This window comes from Akanthomyces muscarius, chromosome 4 (assembly GCF_028009165.1).
Source record: "Akanthomyces muscarius strain Ve6 chromosome 4, whole genome shotgun sequence".
In the NCBI taxonomy this organism is placed as follows: domain Eukaryota; kingdom Fungi; phylum Ascomycota; class Sordariomycetes; order Hypocreales; family Cordycipitaceae; genus Akanthomyces; species Akanthomyces muscarius.
In genome coordinates this window covers 1,007,047-1,024,446 of record NC_079244.1, presented here as the reverse complement: position 1 = coordinate 1,024,446, position 17,400 = coordinate 1,007,047, and the positions used below count along the sequence as shown (strand labels likewise).

General features: G+C 53.6%; 6 protein-coding genes across 6 annotated transcripts; 3 read left to right on the top strand and 3 right to left on the bottom strand.

The window, feature by feature from the left end:
* Positions 1-2,057: 2,057 nt before the first annotated feature.
* Positions 2,058-3,421, top strand: LMH87_010977 (uncharacterized protein; the record flags this gene model as incomplete). Its single annotated transcript, XM_056200042.1, has 4 exons — positions 2,058-2,113; positions 2,176-2,276; positions 2,471-2,576; positions 2,638-3,421. The coding sequence occupies 4 exons, from the start codon at positions 2,058-2,060 to the stop codon at positions 3,419-3,421; spliced, it is 1,047 nt and encodes a 348-aa protein (XP_056051932.1).
* An 884-nt stretch (positions 3,422-4,305) lies between these two features.
* LMH87_010976 (uncharacterized protein) lies at positions 4,306-4,932 on the bottom strand (the record flags this gene model as incomplete). The annotated part of the gene is made up of 1 exon (XM_056200041.1): positions 4,306-4,932. One exon carries the CDS (start codon positions 4,930-4,932, stop codon positions 4,306-4,308), a length of 627 nt encoding a protein of 208 aa, XP_056051931.1.
* A 1,021-nt stretch (positions 4,933-5,953) lies between these two features.
* Positions 5,954-6,805, bottom strand: LMH87_010975 (uncharacterized protein; the record flags this gene model as incomplete). Its single annotated transcript, XM_056200040.1, has 1 exon — positions 5,954-6,805. The coding sequence occupies one exon, from the start codon at positions 6,803-6,805 to the stop codon at positions 5,954-5,956; it is 852 nt and encodes a 283-aa protein (XP_056051930.1).
* A 4,638-nt stretch (positions 6,806-11,443) lies between these two features.
* Positions 11,444-13,522, top strand: LMH87_010974 (uncharacterized protein; the record flags this gene model as incomplete). Its single annotated transcript, XM_056200039.1, has 2 exons — positions 11,444-11,933; positions 11,982-13,522. The coding sequence occupies 2 exons, from the start codon at positions 11,444-11,446 to the stop codon at positions 13,520-13,522; spliced, it is 2,031 nt and encodes a 676-aa protein (XP_056051929.1).
* A 634-nt stretch (positions 13,523-14,156) lies between these two features.
* LMH87_010973 (uncharacterized protein) lies at positions 14,157-16,172 on the top strand (the record flags this gene model as incomplete). Its single annotated transcript, XM_056200038.1, has 2 exons — positions 14,157-14,982; positions 15,049-16,172. 2 exons carry the CDS (start codon positions 14,157-14,159, stop codon positions 16,170-16,172), a joined length of 1,950 nt encoding a protein of 649 aa, XP_056051928.1.
* Positions 16,173-16,397: 225 nt separating this feature from the next.
* Positions 16,398-17,194, bottom strand: LMH87_010972 (uncharacterized protein; the record flags this gene model as incomplete). The annotated part of the gene is made up of 2 exons (XM_056200037.1): positions 16,398-16,720; positions 16,786-17,194. The coding sequence occupies 2 exons, from the start codon at positions 17,192-17,194 to the stop codon at positions 16,398-16,400; spliced, it is 732 nt and encodes a 243-aa protein (XP_056051927.1).
* Positions 17,195-17,400: the final 206 nt, after the last annotated feature.

Below are 17,400 nucleotides of genomic sequence, written 5' to 3'. Positions count from 1 at the left end.
TTCTTGATTTTTCTTTTCCTATTCTTTTTCATTCATGGTACTACTTTTACCAACTCGAGCGGAAGCAAACTCGCCAGCTGTGTTCTTTTTTTTCTCTTTTTTTTTCAATTGCCTGGTTCAATGGATCACGGCACTGCGAGCAAGGACTATATACAGCAGTTTATAGAAAAGCAATAATTCTCAACATAAAACCAGCGCAACTACAGCTATCTAACAGGCACTATGCCGGTTCGTTGAAATTATAAAGTTCGGTATATAAAGCATTACTATTCGTAAGGCATTTTACCTGCTTATGGGGAGAAGGAAGTTTCCGAAGACTCCTGGCAGCGATAGCGGTGACAGGCACGGCCAAGAGACCAGCTCGAGCATCACAGAGTACGGAGCACATTATTGAAGAAGTGACACTCTCTCCGTCAGGTTGTGCGCCTCAATCAGCAGCCGTCGCAGCCTGACCAGCACCCGTGGGTCGGTGGGGTAAGTGGGACAGTTGGACGACGAAAGCAACGACATCATACAACAACACCCTGCTCCCGAATCCCAGTCCAGCAGGTTTTGGCCATTCATCAGTCGGCATTAATCTCCATAGTATCTGGAGATGTCATCGGGAAAGATCACCACAAGTCGGCAGCATGGATTACCGAACAGGATGGAGTCCGCGGATCACGCCACGCAGGTTACATGGGCAATCCTGATTATGTCCTATTTGACTCCAAGTCGGAGCCACGCCAGCCTTCACACATCTGACGAGGAGTTTGATGAGGAATTCGATGCGGAGTTCAATCGAAGCAGTCTGGACACAGAAACAGCTGAAATCTTGAATCGTCCGACAGATTCAGATCGCGCGAGGTTTTTCGACTGCATCGCCCAGCTACTGTCACCAAACAAAGGCTGGGACTATGTTTGCGCGACTGCGATGCGCGAAAACGAAGACTGCGTTACCATCAACGTGGCGAGAAACGATTCTTTCGGAATCGCTTCCAGTGAACCGGGAAATGCTCAACTGCCCTCTTTCAATACATGTGAGGCAGAGTACTGCGGGCATCTGGTAGAGTACTTGTCCATGATGGAAAAAGGCAGTGTGCCAAGCCCACGTCACTACAATAATAATCTGACCAGTACCGGATAGTACCTATGAGCTCATTTGAACAGTCTGCTATAGAATACACGGCCGCGAGGGTCGACGATTCTATAAAGCGACTTCAAAAAGTCGTTTCAAAGTTAAGGCCGCTTGAAAGCAAGCACTCTAGTAATCATCATTCGCATCTACTGGCGACGACTGAATGGGTTGCCATAACAAATCTTCTCCGTAGAGAGAATCCTAGGGTGGGCAGAGAGCATATTATTCAACAAGCTTTTGAATGCGTTACATCTACTGACATTTGCCCGATGCTACTTCGTGCCTTTGGCCATGATGCTTTCCAATCGCTGTGGTCGGCAATGCGATTCGTAGCAAGGCCGATACTTGATTGCCGCATGATACATAATATTGCAAGAAAATACCCTCAGTTTCGTGAGACTCGCATTTTACCGGTTCCGGCTAGGCCGAAGACAGGTATCAGTCTCGAGTGCCAGATCGATATCCAGCAAGCTTGGTATCGGCTTGCTAAGACAGTCCCATCGGACTCTGACAGCGAGAAACTCTCTTCATTTTTTGGCACTTCAAAGAGGACCTTCCACAACCGTACGGCTTGCATGCGGAGATGCAGCTGTTTATGCATTACGACGAGAATCCGGGCCTTGCACCGACATATTGCTATTTTGGCTGCAGCAAGAAAGCTTGTTTAGCCTGCGAGACGTTTCTCCAGGCTTTACCCAACCCGTTCACGACGACGGGAAGGCACGGTATTTGCTATCCGGCCTGGGGAGTTCCACGTTCGAGATCAGAAGAAGGGAAAACGGCACTGAATTCATTGCGCGAAGCCCTGGTTGATCGCATCACTGCGCTTTTGGCCGTTCCAGCTCAAAGGCAAAAGAAATACTTTGAGTTGCCCGTGAGGCAGTCTACTTTTGTAGCAGAGGCGTCGGTTTCCATCGCTCAAGATCCGTCCGCCAAATCGATGCTCCAAGCAGCCAAGGAACAAGAGAATGCACGGATTGAAAGGCGTCGTATAAGGTAAGTTGTTTATCTTGGTGCGGAAACGAGACTCGCCGCTTACACAAAAACACACGAACAAGAGAAGGGTTCGCTGCATCCAAAATGAGTGCCGTGGCAGGGTTGGCGCAGCACGACGTCTGCGTGATGTGCAATGCGAAACACGCGACGCTATGTGTGCAGTGTAAAAGCACTTGGTACTGTTCCAGCAAGTGTCAACAAAGTGACAGGTCTAGTCACGAGCTCCTTTGTAAGAAGTTCACCACGCAGGCGTCACGGCCGTCTACAAGCCACAGACGAGCAATATTTTTCCCAACGGACGACCCTGATCCGCAAATGATCTGCTTACCTGCTACACAAGACATTGAGGGTATTCAGTCGCACAAAACAATCAAATTGTCCCCGTACCTTGGAACCGACAGCCCACTGGCGGGAACTATGCGCATCGAACACAATCCCGTTCGTTGTCGAAACCTCGGCTCAGGTATGGCATTTTGGGCTCCGCAAACTGAAGGCTACTCAATTGCCGTCATATACCGAGATAGATTCCTGAGTGACGGCTCCACTCCAAACAAGAGTGTCCTGCATTCTGTGAGCACATCTGGAATCCCTCCCTACCCGTGGTGCGGCCCTATTGTCGCGCTTCGAACTATGCCATGTGGATCGTATGAGGATATCACTCTGGCTGACTTTCGACACGTTATTGACTATCTCATGAGATTTGGGACGACGGAAACGAGAGAAAGCTCCAGTCAGCCTGACTATTGTCCGCCAGGAGATATTCGCGGTGTAAAGATTTGCTGCTATGGGGAAAAACGGCTCCATGGCTCCGAGCGGTTTGTCTCTGTTGACGTCCCGAGGGCGCATCCCATTCGGTTGAATGATGACCAAGGATCTGTATCGCCAATTTCCAAACTACTTGGTATGCCCTTGACACTCTGGAAATATCCGGAGCTTCGTCATTGGCTCGACCCACCTGGATGGACAGGCGACATGTGCGCCGAGAGCAACGATTACGCGGCAATTCTGATGAGGGAGACCGATGCAGAGAGTCCTTTCTGGGGGTTCGCTCTGCTATACTGGAATACAGATCTTGGCAACGTTTTGGTTACCTGCGAGGACGACAGTGACCTTGACATCCCCGATGTGGAGGCAATGTGCCGCTTCGCCAAATACAAAGTGCAACCGTTATTTGACAACGCTTTGGGCAGTGGTACTATTCAACAGACGAAGCAAGAGGTTTTGGACTTCATAAATAAGACGAATTTCATGAGCTTCAAGGATGAAAGCTTGATGAAGAAGCCTAAGGAAGGAAGGAACGATGAATGATGCTTCTGCCTGCTCCTGGCTTGTGCTGTCAGCACTTTATTGCACGGGTGATTGAGCAGTAGGCTGCCGATTTATCAAATATGGACAAGGGCAAATATATATGAGTGACCACAAAGAGGTACTAATAAAAAGAACTATAGCTCTAGAAATGTGTGAGCACCGGAGGTGGAGGACCTAAAGAAGGAATCTACAAGATGTGGACGTCTGATTTGAGTAGCAGGGGACCGGAAGTGGAGTAGAACAGAGACTCCTTAGATAATAACACTTTTTATCATTGAGCACGGCTACGTTTGTTTAATGCCAGTAATGTTCATTCTTCGCTGCCTTCGTCAACACCTTCATCCTCAGCATAGCGCATCAGTGGTGGCTCGGAGCCAGACCGTCGCCATAGACCTCATCTGCAAGTCTGCGGCACCTCGTTCGCTTCCACATACGAGTCTATCAAATATGAGGTGGCGAGCTGCCGCAACTCTTTCCGATAGCTTAGCTGGCCGCACGTCGATTTTGTGCGTCTGTTTCGCTAGCTGGTTTAATGGCCTGTTTCCCCATACGCAGCGAGGGTGCTGCTGTGAGGCGCAGCAGCTGCTGGCTCTGGCTGTTCAAGCACCAATCGCCACAATCACGTCGAATGGGAGACACAGTGATCATCACGCGAGATTCAAGAACTGATATTAATAAATTTATATTAATTAGGGAATTCGGAAGAACAATGAGAAAGACTGTTTAGACAGCGTAGAACATGGCGTTCAGATAATGAGTGTAATCATGTTGACCACTTCCGCGACAAAACAGCTCTGGAGGCAGCAAATAAGCTAATTAATTGAGACAGAGCCACGCAACACTTCGAACAGGGAAACAGATCTCCCAAAGCTGCCCAGAGGACCTTAATTGATGGCAATACGTCGAGGCTGGGGCTTTTTAGCCTTGGGAACCGAAACGGAAAGTATGCCGTCTTTGAATCCGGCAGAGATGCCGTCTGGCTCTACAGCAGACGGGAAGTTGAATGTGCGCGAAAATTCACCGACTCGTCGTTCTTTGAGCCAATACTTTGGCTGCTCGGTTTTTTCGGTGGTTTTGGTGGACGCATGAGCCGCCACGGCATCGCTCCCATGGCTCTCGGGGGTGGCAGCTGGCTTGTCAGACGAGACGTCTTCGATCCTACCAGCCGAGGACGAGGACGGCGCAGATCCAGAAGAGTAGGTTCGCTCCGACTTTCCGCGCACAACGAGCGTCTGGGGCTCGGGAAACTCGATGCAAATGTCCTCCTTGCTCATGCCCGGGAATTCTCCGTGCAGCTCGTAGACGTCGCCAGTCTCGCGGACGTCAAACTTGGGCTGCCAAAAGGACGCGCCAAAGCCGCTCCCGCCGCTGCGAGCGAGTGACGCACCGTCGCCGCCCTGAGAGCCGCCGCCTTCCTGACGATTGTAGCTGTCAAACTCGTCGAGGAGGCGGAACAGCGGTGTAAAGGAGGAGGAGCCGCTTTCGTACAGGGTTCGTGGGAAGAGAGACATGATGTCAAAGGAATAGTCGTGATTTGTTTTGTGATAGTTTGGTAGAAGTTGTATTGTTGATGCTGATGTTGATTTGGTATGAGAACTCTGCTTGGATTGACAGGAATCAATCACTCCTTATATAACTTTCCTGGCCATTGTGTTACAGATGGTGGCTGCGTGTAAAACAAAGGAAGGCATCACGGTGGTTCGAAAGTCATGGAAAATAGTCGAAAAGTCGAGAGAGCAGCAGAAAGAGAAGGAACATTGACAGAAGCAATTATGATGCAATCGGATGTGACGGAAGCTCGCCAGTGGTGCTTGAGTTGCATCGTGGCTGCAGGTGGGGATCGTGGCGATGCTTCCAGAAGCTGCGAGACTGTTCCGCTGCGCATGCACTCGCAGAGCTTCTAGGATATTCTACACCCTCTGTAGTGTCATGATCGATCGGAATCGTAAATTTCAAGAATTTTGGCTTTCGTCAGAAAGTAGTATTGGCATTATGGCAAGTAAAGTGCCCACGCGGCGCCCCAGCCATCGAGTTATCGGGGAGAACCCGAGCTTTCTCGAGCCAGCGGCTACTCTCAAGACGCAGAACGAATATTGTACCACATCGGCCATTACAGGAGAACCTTGTTTGGTCATTAATGAGCAAGATTACGACAGCTGCCAGGCTCGTTAACCAAGCTCGATGGACTGACGGCTGAATATCTCATCTGCCAAGTCGTGAACAGTTGAAAGTTAAACTCTTTCTTTTTTTTGGCCAAAGATGAGCTATATTCGGGTATACCTGATACAATCAGGTGGTTAAAAATAAATGTACAGCAAAGTCTGTTTCGTTCTAGTCGCCTAGAACTGCGCGAAATAAAAGTGTAGTGTAGAAAATGTAGTAGTCGCCGGATATTTTTTCCTCCAAATTAAAAGCCAACGCCATACCAATGCCAGAGAAAGAAGCGAAATAAAAACAAAGAAGATATAGCAGGTTGTTTTCGGTAGCAGTAGCTCGCGCTTTCAAAAGAACATCTCGAAACATTCGGTTTGTCTACTCAGCCCCAGTGCTATCCTCGGGCACTGACAGCGTGCCGAGCTTTTCGTCCAGCCCACGCGCCAGCTCCGCGGCATATCTACGCATAGCCACGACCGACGACGCCGACCCGCTGCTGCTGTCGCCACTGCTCGTCGTCGTCGTCTGTCCGCCGGCGCTCGTCAGGCTCTCTGTCTCCGTTGTTGTCGTCGTAGTCGCGTGGAGCAGCTCGGCGCTCTCCAGGGCCTGCGTAACAGCCGCCACGGCACCATTGTTGTTGCTGCTGTTTCCTGCCGTGGCACCGACCGATGAAGCAGTTGCGCCGGGTGTCGGTCCGGTCGCGGTGGCGTCGGATGACGGCGCGGAGGAGGAGGCCGTGTCGTGCGACGACGGCCCGACGCAGACGAGCAGCAGACCGCACTTGAGGCGGCGAATGATGACGGTGCCACCACTCAGCTGCACAGTTATAGTCAGGGGCTTGACCGCGCTACCGCCAGGCGTCGCTGCTGCCTGCTGTTGTTGCTGGTGCTGATCGGCCTCGTCGTCTGTGCCGCGCGCCGTCTCGTCGTCGTCTACTTCGTCGTCCGACGGCGGCGCGCTGTGCTCCGGATCGTTCGTCTCGCTGCCGCCGCCAAGCGCCGCGGGGAGGGCGACCGACGACGAGGTGTGGATGGCGAGAAGCGAGGCGGCGACGGTGGCGTGCGTGCGCAGTATCGAGACGGGCTGCGAGGCCGACGAGGCGTGCGCGAGGAGCTTGCCGTGGTACGTGGTCAGCAGCAGCGTCGGCAGCTGCGGCGTCGTGTGCGCGCGGAGAAAAGCGTTGAGCCGCTTGGTGAGCAGCAGCGGCGTGGCCTGCGGGAGGACGGCCATAGCTGGTGTATTTTTGAGGTTGGGCGCCGATTGCGGCAAGTTTGCGCTTTGGGAATTCGTGGGGGGAGGTGGTCTCGGGGAAAGGAGCTGGTTGGAAGGGGATCGGTAGCTGTAATCGCACGTGATGAGTTGATGCGGATGCTCGAGATCTTTGTGCGCTGGACGGCCGCGATGGTGGGAGCTTAGAGGATGAGCGCCGAGAGCTCTCGTGCGTTGGTGACGTTTGGTGGTTTGGGTGAGGTTGGACGGCCGAGAGAGGCTGGTGAGCGGGCACGGGACCACTTTGGCTCTGTGGCGCTCTGGTGGCCGCATGCGGGTGCAAGTGTAGGACGAAGCAAACTTCAGCGCTTCCGAGCGTGGAAAGAAAATTGATGATTTCGTTGACATGTCGAATACCGATTTCAGATTTGATTAGCTTCATTTAATGACCGGGACGAATTCATGCTTGCGATGCTTAGAAATGCAGGTTTATCACAGCGCCGCATGTTTGTGCCTCAGCCATGTCTAATACATATGTACAGGGTCAAGATTCAAATATATGATGAAACTTGGAAGTGAAAAACTCCTTCGTTCTTATTCTGCTGCTGCCAATCATTGAAGTATATTTTCTCGGTTTCTTTCTTGAATTGTGCCAAGTCCCGGCACTGAATGGCGCAGTAAAAAGAAGCGCCCAGGTCGGCATGATTTCTTTTTGATATTTTTTTTCTGTTTGGCTATGCAAAGCTCACTAATCTGACTCTTAATATATGTGATCTGAGTCTAACATTTGACATTAATTTCGAAGCGTTAGCCTTGCGATCGTGGCTTCCACTTGGTCTTGAGCAGCTTGAGCTGTCGACGGTCATCAGCTGGTCACTTGTGAGCTTCAGGGCAACGCAGTCAATATACATCCTACAATAGATATCTTGTAGTAAGTACATTTGCCCGTTATGAGGTGACGATAAATTTGAGGATATAATACGGAAATACCGTGGGGCTAAACTCGCCTGTCGCTACCGGGGGAGAAAGTCCGAACTCGGCTGGTTGCCGGCCGGCAAACCTTGGGCAGACTGAGAGCTCCATTTGGTCCGGACAAGAATATAAAGAGAAGCAAGTTCTCAAGCTACGGCAGACTGAAATTACCCAACAAAGCTTCAATATATTTTTGATCGGCATCGTCGATGAGCCTCTTTCATATCATCACCTACTTGCTGTTATCGTGCTTAATGCGCGTATTCTGGCGACTGTGTTAGGCGCACTCTAGCGCTCCGCCTTGTCCTCCACCACGATGCATACAACTACGTGATGATGCCGTCAGCAAGCAACGTGAGTGTCGTGGCTCCTCTATGATACGGTATGCCATGGTTTTCGACTTTTACTAGTTCGGAAAACCGGCACGTCGCACGCAGTAAGCCCGCGTCCTAGCCTATAACCTCTGCGGCCCGGCGAGGTGGGGGCGACTGACTTTCCAGATTGATGCAAATCGCGAGCTTTAGAGCCTGAGCTACGAAAGGATCATCCTGATTCTACCGTAACTGATGCAAAGTAAAAAGTAGAAGAATGGCAAAGTAGAAAAACAGCTGCCGTAAGCTCGTTTAGGAGTTGCAGTGTAGCAGGGTATCGCGAGCGGCCTAGCTATACCCCTTTCTTACTGCACATATAAAGGGTCAAGTTTGCCCGTGAGAGCCCGGGGATACTTCGTTCTTTGTTCTTACCATTGACACTCACATTTATTCTTCACAATGCAATTCTCCTTCCTCCTGATCACCAGCCTCGTCGGCATGGCTGCGGCCCAGTGCGCTAGCGTCAACGGACAGTGCCGGGACACTGGATGCGGATTTTCTGGCGGCGTCTGTGTTTCTGGACCTGGGCTGTGTTACTGCGTGAGTGTCCGTCCATATTTCATGCCATTTTCTCGGTAAGACTAACAATAAGAAGGGTCACGGTAATGGCCTTGCTGAAGAACAAGAGTGATGCGTCCCTGCGAGTGTAGGAGGGAAAAGGCACGTAATCTGATAACGGCAGTGCGGGAGCAGGGCTTCGTGTGTTCGCTTATTAAGAACGACCTTTCCTGAAAGAAGTATATATAGGAAACGGAGAAGAAAATACAGCCTTGCATTTGTTATGTAGTTTCTTGTTGATCAGTCGTGAGCTGCCTTTAGCTGAAACATCACTGGTAGGCGAGACACCGCCACGGTGGTGACGCCAGTGGTAGTGGCTGCCAGTAGGCTATCAGCTATTGTAAAATATAAATTGGGGAAAAATCAGAAGAATGGGGAAAACAAGAGAAGTATTAAGATTGAGAGAAATATGGAATAATAGCAAAAAGGGTAGAACGATAAGAGATGATAAGTCGCGGTCTCTACTTAATCGGCGTGTTCTTTTGGCCCCTTGCCCGTAACCTCCCGCAGGCAGTGACCATCGGCGGTAGTCGAATGAAGCCATCACCTTAACTCGAGGCCCGATGGTGGCACGCAACTCTGCACAATTTGCGTTGATGAAGAGTAAGATGCCTGGGACTGGATAGCATGCAAGAGCCCTCCAAGATTGAGCAAATTCGCTGGAGTGACGAGAGACGGACACCCGTCGCTGGTGTCTAGTGAGAGATCTCGTCGATTATTTGGAATGACGGGATCCGACTTAAGCTACTAAACTAAGCACATAGATTCAAGGCTGTCATCCGGTTCGATCTGACGACGGCCAAATGTTCGCCACGTCAGAAGACAAGTCCATGGTAGCAAGGCATGTCATTAAAAAGCAAATTCGGTGTCGAAGGCGTCGCATGTCGATGCATAGAGTAAACATCATGCAGCTAGCCGCCCGTGAGTAAGCGGCATAACTAGTTGCGCATGTAGTACTGGTGGTAGTATATGTCGCACAGCAGGACGCAGGAGCATCAATAGAAGAAAAGGCATGACAAAAAGGGCTGCAAGGGTAAAACGCCGGAGAGAAGATGCATGAGGTGTGTGACGTTGCGCGTCAAGCGATCTACGAATGAGGTGAGGGTGGGCGAGCCACAATGGTTTCAAGAGAATGGGCAATGGGGTCGCTGGAGCAGAGTGGCGTGAGAGTGGTTGGTTGGTTGGTTGAGGCCGGATGTTTGGGCGTATCGGAAGCAGGCTTGGCCGTACATATGTTAATGGCTCTTTTTTTTTCCCCATGGAAACAGTCAAAGCTGACTTGTACCTCGTTGACCATGATGCTGCCATAGTGTACATGTTCACTGTATTTACGGAGAAGCCGTCGCAGAGTGATGCACTGATTGCGCGAGAATATAGGGACAGTAATATGGCGCGAAACAGGACCCTGCAAATTTTTACTTTGTCTCGGACGGTTTTCGCTGTCTTCTGAAGATGCGGAAAGAGGCTGGAGGGATGGCGGACTGCGTTGCGAAATTTAGATTGCGTCTTTTTGTTTGCAGGTGGTGAGATTGCGGTATTGTCGTGGCTGTTCCTGGCGTCTGCTGGAATGGGAACAATAGGGAGGATGAATGGCGGGCGGGTGGGCGTCATTGTGGTGTGTGGAGAGACGAGGCCAGCCTCGTGCTGGAATCGGGCGCCAGCAAAACGGCGAGCCCACTGAAAAGGCCGCTGCAACCACTGCAACCACTGCAAGGACGGCGCTGCGAGATAAAGCCACAGGGACGGAGCCCGCTGATGGGGCCGCCGCTAAGCTTGTCTTGGGCCAATCAGCAGCTGAAACCCCTGACTGAACCCCTGCGAGCTGCATCACCTGGCTGGCCCGCCGCCGCTCACTTACTGCTTGCGGAAGGCCCAGGGAGAGGCCCTCAAGCCCTAAAACTGGCACCCCTGACCCTCGAGCTCCAGTCAACTCCCGCTAATCGGTCAGGTACCCCCAGAGAGGCCCGCCAAGTCCCCCTCCCGCTCAAACCGTCTTGTCGTCCGTCTGTCCACCCCCCTCCCTCCCTCTGCGCGCGCGAACGTGTTTGTTCCATCTTGACGCCCATACATTCCAAACAAATTGCCCAACTTGCCACGCTCTTTTTCTCATTTCTCCTTGTCTACTCAAGCCCACCAGGCTGGCTCATCGCGCTCGATTTTTTCTTTCTCCGCATTCAGCCTCCTTCGCAGGCCGATTCGCCCATCGTCTCGTCTCGTCTGGTTTCAACCACCTTGCGCACCTGTGCGCCGCCTCCATTCCCAGCACACGCCTTGGCCCATTGTCAACCAGACGTCCTTGGCAGACTCGGCCGTTTATTTCCTTTTTTTTTTTATCAACTTTCACTTTTCGTCAATCTATTTGACGCTTTACTTGGCAGCATTCCGAAATAGTCCCGCTTCCGACGTTTGAGCTTTCCGCGACACACTGGCCGGTCCGAGTGATTCATTGCCTCTGCGCGGCATGTTTATCTCTCGACCTTGATTCGATGAAGACGACTCTTCGACGCTCGAAACACGATTCGACTGCGCCGACATTTCTTTGACTCGCGCGCTGCGACTTCGATATCACGCTTCCACATTCACTCACGCTCTTCTCTACTATACCCTCACAAGCGCAGTCGACCCTTCGCAGGCGAAGACGACTCGTGCTATCGGCAGGCCCGTTTCCAATCATCAAGCCATCCTTCGACCTTTTCTCCGTCGTTGATTTCATCTCGTCTCATATCATAATTCCTTGTCTGGCTGGCCGGCAGTAATCATGGGTTGTTGCGGAAACCGAAAGAAGGTGACGCGCGAGTTTGCCCAGCAGAAATGGGACTACATCAACCTCCAGGATTTCAAGGCCTCTGGGTGTGGCACTCCCTTTGCCTACGGCTATCTCTACTTCTCCCTCATCATCTCCATTGCCGTCTACTCGATTGACAGCTTTACCGCCGTGCAGCTGATTGCCTTCAACAGGTGGTCTTCGGCCATCAAACCAACCATTTCTTTTGATGTCTCCAAATGGATATTTTCCATCTGCATCATCCTGTCCTTTATCAATCTTGGCTACGAGGCCATCCGCGCTACCCGTGTCATCAAGCGAAACAACATTGCCGAGTCGTACATGGATCCCCTGGCTGTTCGTTGGGAGTCGGTTCGCTTTGGCAAAGCACAGGGATGGCGCCGATTCTTGGTCTTTGCTTCCCTTACCAAGAGCAAAAAGGGAGCCCATTACATTGCTTTGTTTACTTACTTCAGTTTCAAATGTAAGTCGCCCTCCTTTCCATGCTCAATTGTTTGCTAACATGTCCCAGCTTGGATCCGCGTACTGGTCTGCTCCGGCCCTCGCCAGGTCATCAACGCCTTCACGCTCAAATCTGTCTACGAAGCCAAGCTCGCCACCCAAGCAAAATCTGTTGATGGCGCTTTCCTTGGCTTCTTTGACAAGGTCAAGATTCTCGCCCAGGAAGACTACCGCCAAGCAGCCATTTTGTCTGGCATGGCCTTTACCTTTGTGGTCTGGGCATTTGCTCTCATCTTCCTCCTTGTCGCCGTCATCTTTTACGTCACGTTTCTGTTTTATTGGATCCCCAAAGCCGACGGGGGTCTAACCGGCTACTGCGAACGCAAGGTCAACAAGGCGCTGCTAAGTATCGTCAACAAGAAAATCAACAAAGCGTTTGCCAAGAATGAAGCCAAAAAGATGAAGGCAGAGGCCAAGTATTACAAGGTGACTGGCGAAAAGTTGCAGCCAGAGCGTGCTGCTACCTTGCCCGATATTGCCCTCGCCGACGACAAGCTACCAGGCATGCCCATGCTCAACCGGGCCGACACTGGAAGCACGCTGCCCGGCTACCAAACTCGCCCCAGCACCCCTGGTGGTATCGAGCTGAGCAGCATGAACAGAGCTGCTCTGACCCGCAGTGAAACGAATGGCTCCGATTCCAGCTACTCTCCCAATGTGCCTCTGATGAGCGCCGCGGCAGATATGGGTTACGGGCCCGCGCCGATTCAGCCACCCATGATACCGCCACAGCGTCCCGGCACCGCCATGTCGCAACGCAGTCAAGCTTCCGGTGTAATGCCGCTGCAACGTCCTAGCACCGCCATGTCGCAGCGAGGCCCGGCTCCTGGCATGGTGCCTCAACGCCCTGGAACAGCCAACTCACAGCACAGCCAAGCCTCGCGGGCCGGAACGGGGACTCAATATCCATACGGCAATGCTCCCACTCCTCGACCTGGTATGCAGCGTCCCACTGGGCCTGGAGGCGGCCCGTCGATTCCTGGCGCCGCTTTGGGTTCCATGCCCGTGCTGGGTGAAGAATCTTCTCGATTTGGACTTGGGCCGTCTAACTCGCAACGGAGCGTTGGTTCCCATTCGGTTTCGTCAATGGGCGACTCAGTAGATGGGTCAGAGCACGCATTCCGTCAGGGGGCCGCCAACGCTGCACCTCAACGAGGCATGCAAGCACCATCTCAAAAACAATTTCGACCATATAACCCCAACGTGAGACCACAGAGCCCTGCCGCGGGAAACCCATATTCCGCCGAGCAGTACGGAATTCCAATGCTCCCGCCGGTTCGCAGTGCTACAATGGGGTCTGCGCTTCCGAGTGGGCCGATGCATCCGGCACAGAGATCCGTGACTGGTCCGGTGCCTGTCCGGGCAGCAACAACCGATCCGTATTTCCAACGGGGTCCGCCCGCGCAAAATGCACCCTTTGCTCCGATTCAGCGCAGCAACACTGGCGAGGAATTTGCAAATGGACGCTGGGTTCCGCCCAGCCAGCGCAACAATCCACAGGCATATGACTTGGAAGCGCAATTCAACAACGGACAGAGGTACCAATACTAAGAGTTCTGTTTGAGATCAATCATTCGTTTCATATTTGGGGATTTTGGAGTTGTCAGGGAGAGGCAGGTATGCCCCCTTTATCATTCTTTTTAGAATTTGGAGATTTACGAGTGGCCAGGAAGAGCCGACCATGCACCACGTTATGATACCCAACCCACGCATATAAAGCGGGCAGTTACGACGGTGAGCTGCATTACAGGATAGTACATGAAGATTATAGCCGCCTCATCAATACCATCGTTTTTTCCTTGATACATCAACTGCATTATGACTGTTAAATATGCCTCTCACTCTTCGCGTAAGCCGGGCTGGCTAGAAGTTCCCCATGCAAGCCACGAAAATGATTCCACACATAGCCGCACACTTCGCCAGGTTTGGATAGATGAGCTGGCGGGGCACGCTGGAAACTGGCAAGCTAACTCGGTTTGATTTGTAACCCAGCGCCCTAGCCTTGACATCTGCTTATTCCAAAACGGCGATGCAATGCCACCATTACTTGCCGGAGGCTGATTCTGGCCAATGGACGCCCGTGTCCAGTGCTTGGATTTCATAAGCTTCGGGCGCGCCATTGAGACAAACCCTACATCGTCATTGCTCGCCTGATATTTTAACCTCCTTCTCGCCATTTCCCCTCATGCGTGTAAATTCATCCATACTCGCATTGATCCCACACCTTCTGCAGCCCAATCTGATATTCCAACCCAACACTGACGACCTTTACTACGGACATGCAACACTCGACAGCATGCCTGCGCGACTAGAGACCTTTCACGAAGGCGAGACCGCCATGCGGTCCTTGCTCAAGGTGCCGCCCGGCCGGAACCCGACCGCGGCGGGGCTTCCGCCGTCGTACGGCCTGCGCGTCGTCGAGTCGCCGCTCGTGGCCGTCGGCACGCTCGATGCTGCAGGCCAGCCGTGGACGACGCTCTGGGGCGGCGCGCGGGGCTTCGCAGAGCCGATTGCGCAGGACGTGCTCGGGCTCAACAGCTCCGTGGACGCGGCGCACGATCCGGTGTACCATGCGCTCTGGGGCGGTGATGCGGCGCGGGGGGGCGTGGTGCAGCCGAATGGCGGAAGGGGCAAGATGATGGCAGCGCTGGCAGTGGACCTGGAGAGCAGGGACAGGGTCAAGCTCATGGGCTCGATGGTGGCCGGGACGAGGGAGGAGGATAAGCTGCAGATGGCGTTCTTAGTGACGGAGAGCTTGGGGAACTGCCCCAAGTACCTGAACAAGAAGCGCGTGGCGCCGAGGGCGTATGGTGCGGATACGGAGGTGGTGGAGGATAAGCACGGGAGGGTGCTGCCGGGAGAAGCGGTGGGATTGCTGGACAAGGCGGACATGTTCTTCTTGTCGAGCACGGATGGCAACACCATGGACACGAATCACAGAGGCGGCCCGGCAGGGTTTGTGCGGGTGCTGAAGAATGAAGCCGACGAGGCCGTCCTCGTCTACCCAGAGTGTAAGTGAGCCATTTTTTTCTCGCAAATGATAACGTTGGAGATGCTGATTTTGTTTTTGTCTATAGATTCCGGAAACCGCTTGTATCAGACCCTCGGTAACCTCAGAGTCAACCCGCTTGTCGGCATCGTCGTGCCTGACTTTGCCACCGCCGACGTGCTGTACCTCACCGGTACCGCCTCCATCCTCGTTGGCGCCGCCGCCGCCTCCGTCATCGCGCGCACCCAGCTCGCTGTTAAAGTCACCGTTTCCTCCGCGTGCTTCGTGCGCCGCGGCCTGCCGTTTCTCGGGACGCCCCTCGAGCGGTCGCCCTACAACCCGCCCGTGCGGCACCTCCTCGCCGAGCAGAGCGAAGCGAAGATTCTTGCAGTCGAGCGGCCGGATATGACGGCGACCCTGACGCACAGAGAGGCGCTGACGCCGACGGTGAGCCGCTTCACGTTTACGCTGGACGGGGAGGGAGAGAAGGCGGACAAGATGCGGTGGGTGGCCGGACAGCATGTGACGCTGGACTTTGGCGAGGAGCTGAATCATGGATACGCGCACATGCGCGACGACGATCCGCAGAGCTTGAACGACGACTTTGTGCGCACGTTTACCGTGTCCAACCCACCACTACCACCGAGCGCAGGTAAAGGAAAAGTGCAGATGCAGATTACGGCGCGGAGGAATGGCCCCGCGACGGGGCTGCTCTGGAGGCAGAACATGCGTGTGCCGCTCAAGCTTCCCGTGCTGGGCTTTGGCGGCGCGTCCTCCTTTCACCTGCCCACGACTGCTTCCTCAGGAACCACAACTCCCGTCTTTGTGGCCGGCGGCGTCGGCATCACGCCGCTGCTGGCGCAAGCGCGTGGCGTGCTGGACGCCGACGTGCCGCTGACGCTGCTCTGGAGTCTCAACAGCAGGGACTTGGCGCTGGCGGAGGATACGTTTGCGCGGATTGAGGGATTGGCGGCCAAGACGACGGTGTTTGTGTCGGGAAGTGATGGGGATGCGGAGGTGGTGGAGAGGATACGGCAGCAAGGCGTCAAGGGGATCGAGTTTAGGAGGATCGGAGAGGGAGATGTCAAGAAGCTGGGCGGAGGGCGAGGGAAGAAGACCAAGTTTTATCTCTGTACGGGGCCGACGCTGCTGAGGGCGTTGCAGGATTGGCTGGATGGGGAGGATGTGGTCTGGGAGGACTTTGGGTACTGATTGTATGGGAATTGGGAGTGTTTATGGGCATTTTAGGAGTTAGGAGGGTATCTGCATTTTGGTTCATCGCTGTAGTATTTTTTATATAATGTCCGAATACGTAACGCTGCTGCATTCAAGCTAGACTATCCCTAGTGCCTTCATGCGCTTTTGGTCCATCATGGGACTTGACATCATCTTTGATCAGGGCTAGCTGCGGTCCAAGGTCGCCCATATCCTATGACCTTATCTTCTTCCATATGATTCCGCCGTCGGCTGAGTGCAGGCGCCCTGCGAGCGAGTCACCAGGATCGACGGATCTTGACGCTCAATGAAGCCGTCGGCAATCAGCTTCATGATGTTGCCCACGCCGCCAGTGTAAAACTGCGCGCCCAGACCGGGCTGGCCAAACCACGGCGCAATCGGCCCTCCAACGACGCTGAACGGGCGAATGACCTTGTACAGGTGGTATCCGTAGGGGAAATCTGGGTTGCTGGGGTCCGTGTCGAGGCTGGACGGCGGGAGGGAGCGCTGCGAGAATGGGGCGCTGGCCGCCGAGACGTAGGTGCCTTGTGGGGTGTCAGTACGATACATCATCAACTGGTCAAAGAGGATATATCCGTCTGTCACTTACCATACTCACTGCCGAAGCGATCCAGAAGCGTGCCAACCTCGAGCTGCAGTGTCCCGTTCACCGCGTCGCCATTGACGTCGAGCGTGAAGCCATTCTGCGGGGGGTACTTGTAGCGGCCGTCGGGTCCCGTCCAGGCCCCGAGGAACTCCTCGACGGAGACGTCGTCGTTTCCAAGACGGTTGTAGCTCGCGACGAAGCTTCCTAGGGGCAGCTTCGTGGGCAGCTGCTTGGGGCCGAGGCGCTTGTCGCCGCAGAGGTAGTCGGTGGCGTTGGTGCCGGTGCTGGCAGCGGCGCCCTTGCAGTCGCAGACTTTGCCGCCGACGGTGGTGTCGGGCTTGTCGTCGGGCAGGCCATTCAAGGCCGACGCGCCGGCGAGGCAGGGCAGGAGGAAGGTGGTGACGAACTTCATGGCCGTGTAAGTGAGATGAGGGAAGTTTGGAAGAGAGGTGGTGGCTATGGCACGCTCGGTCGTGAAACGGGCAAAGAGCAAAGGAAAACGACTGCTAGCACGATAGTAGCGATTTAAAGGGGCAGAATCGGTTGTTATATAGACCCATCACTGCAACACGGGATGAGTTGACGTAGGGATGTCTTGGACGGAAAGGACCACAACAG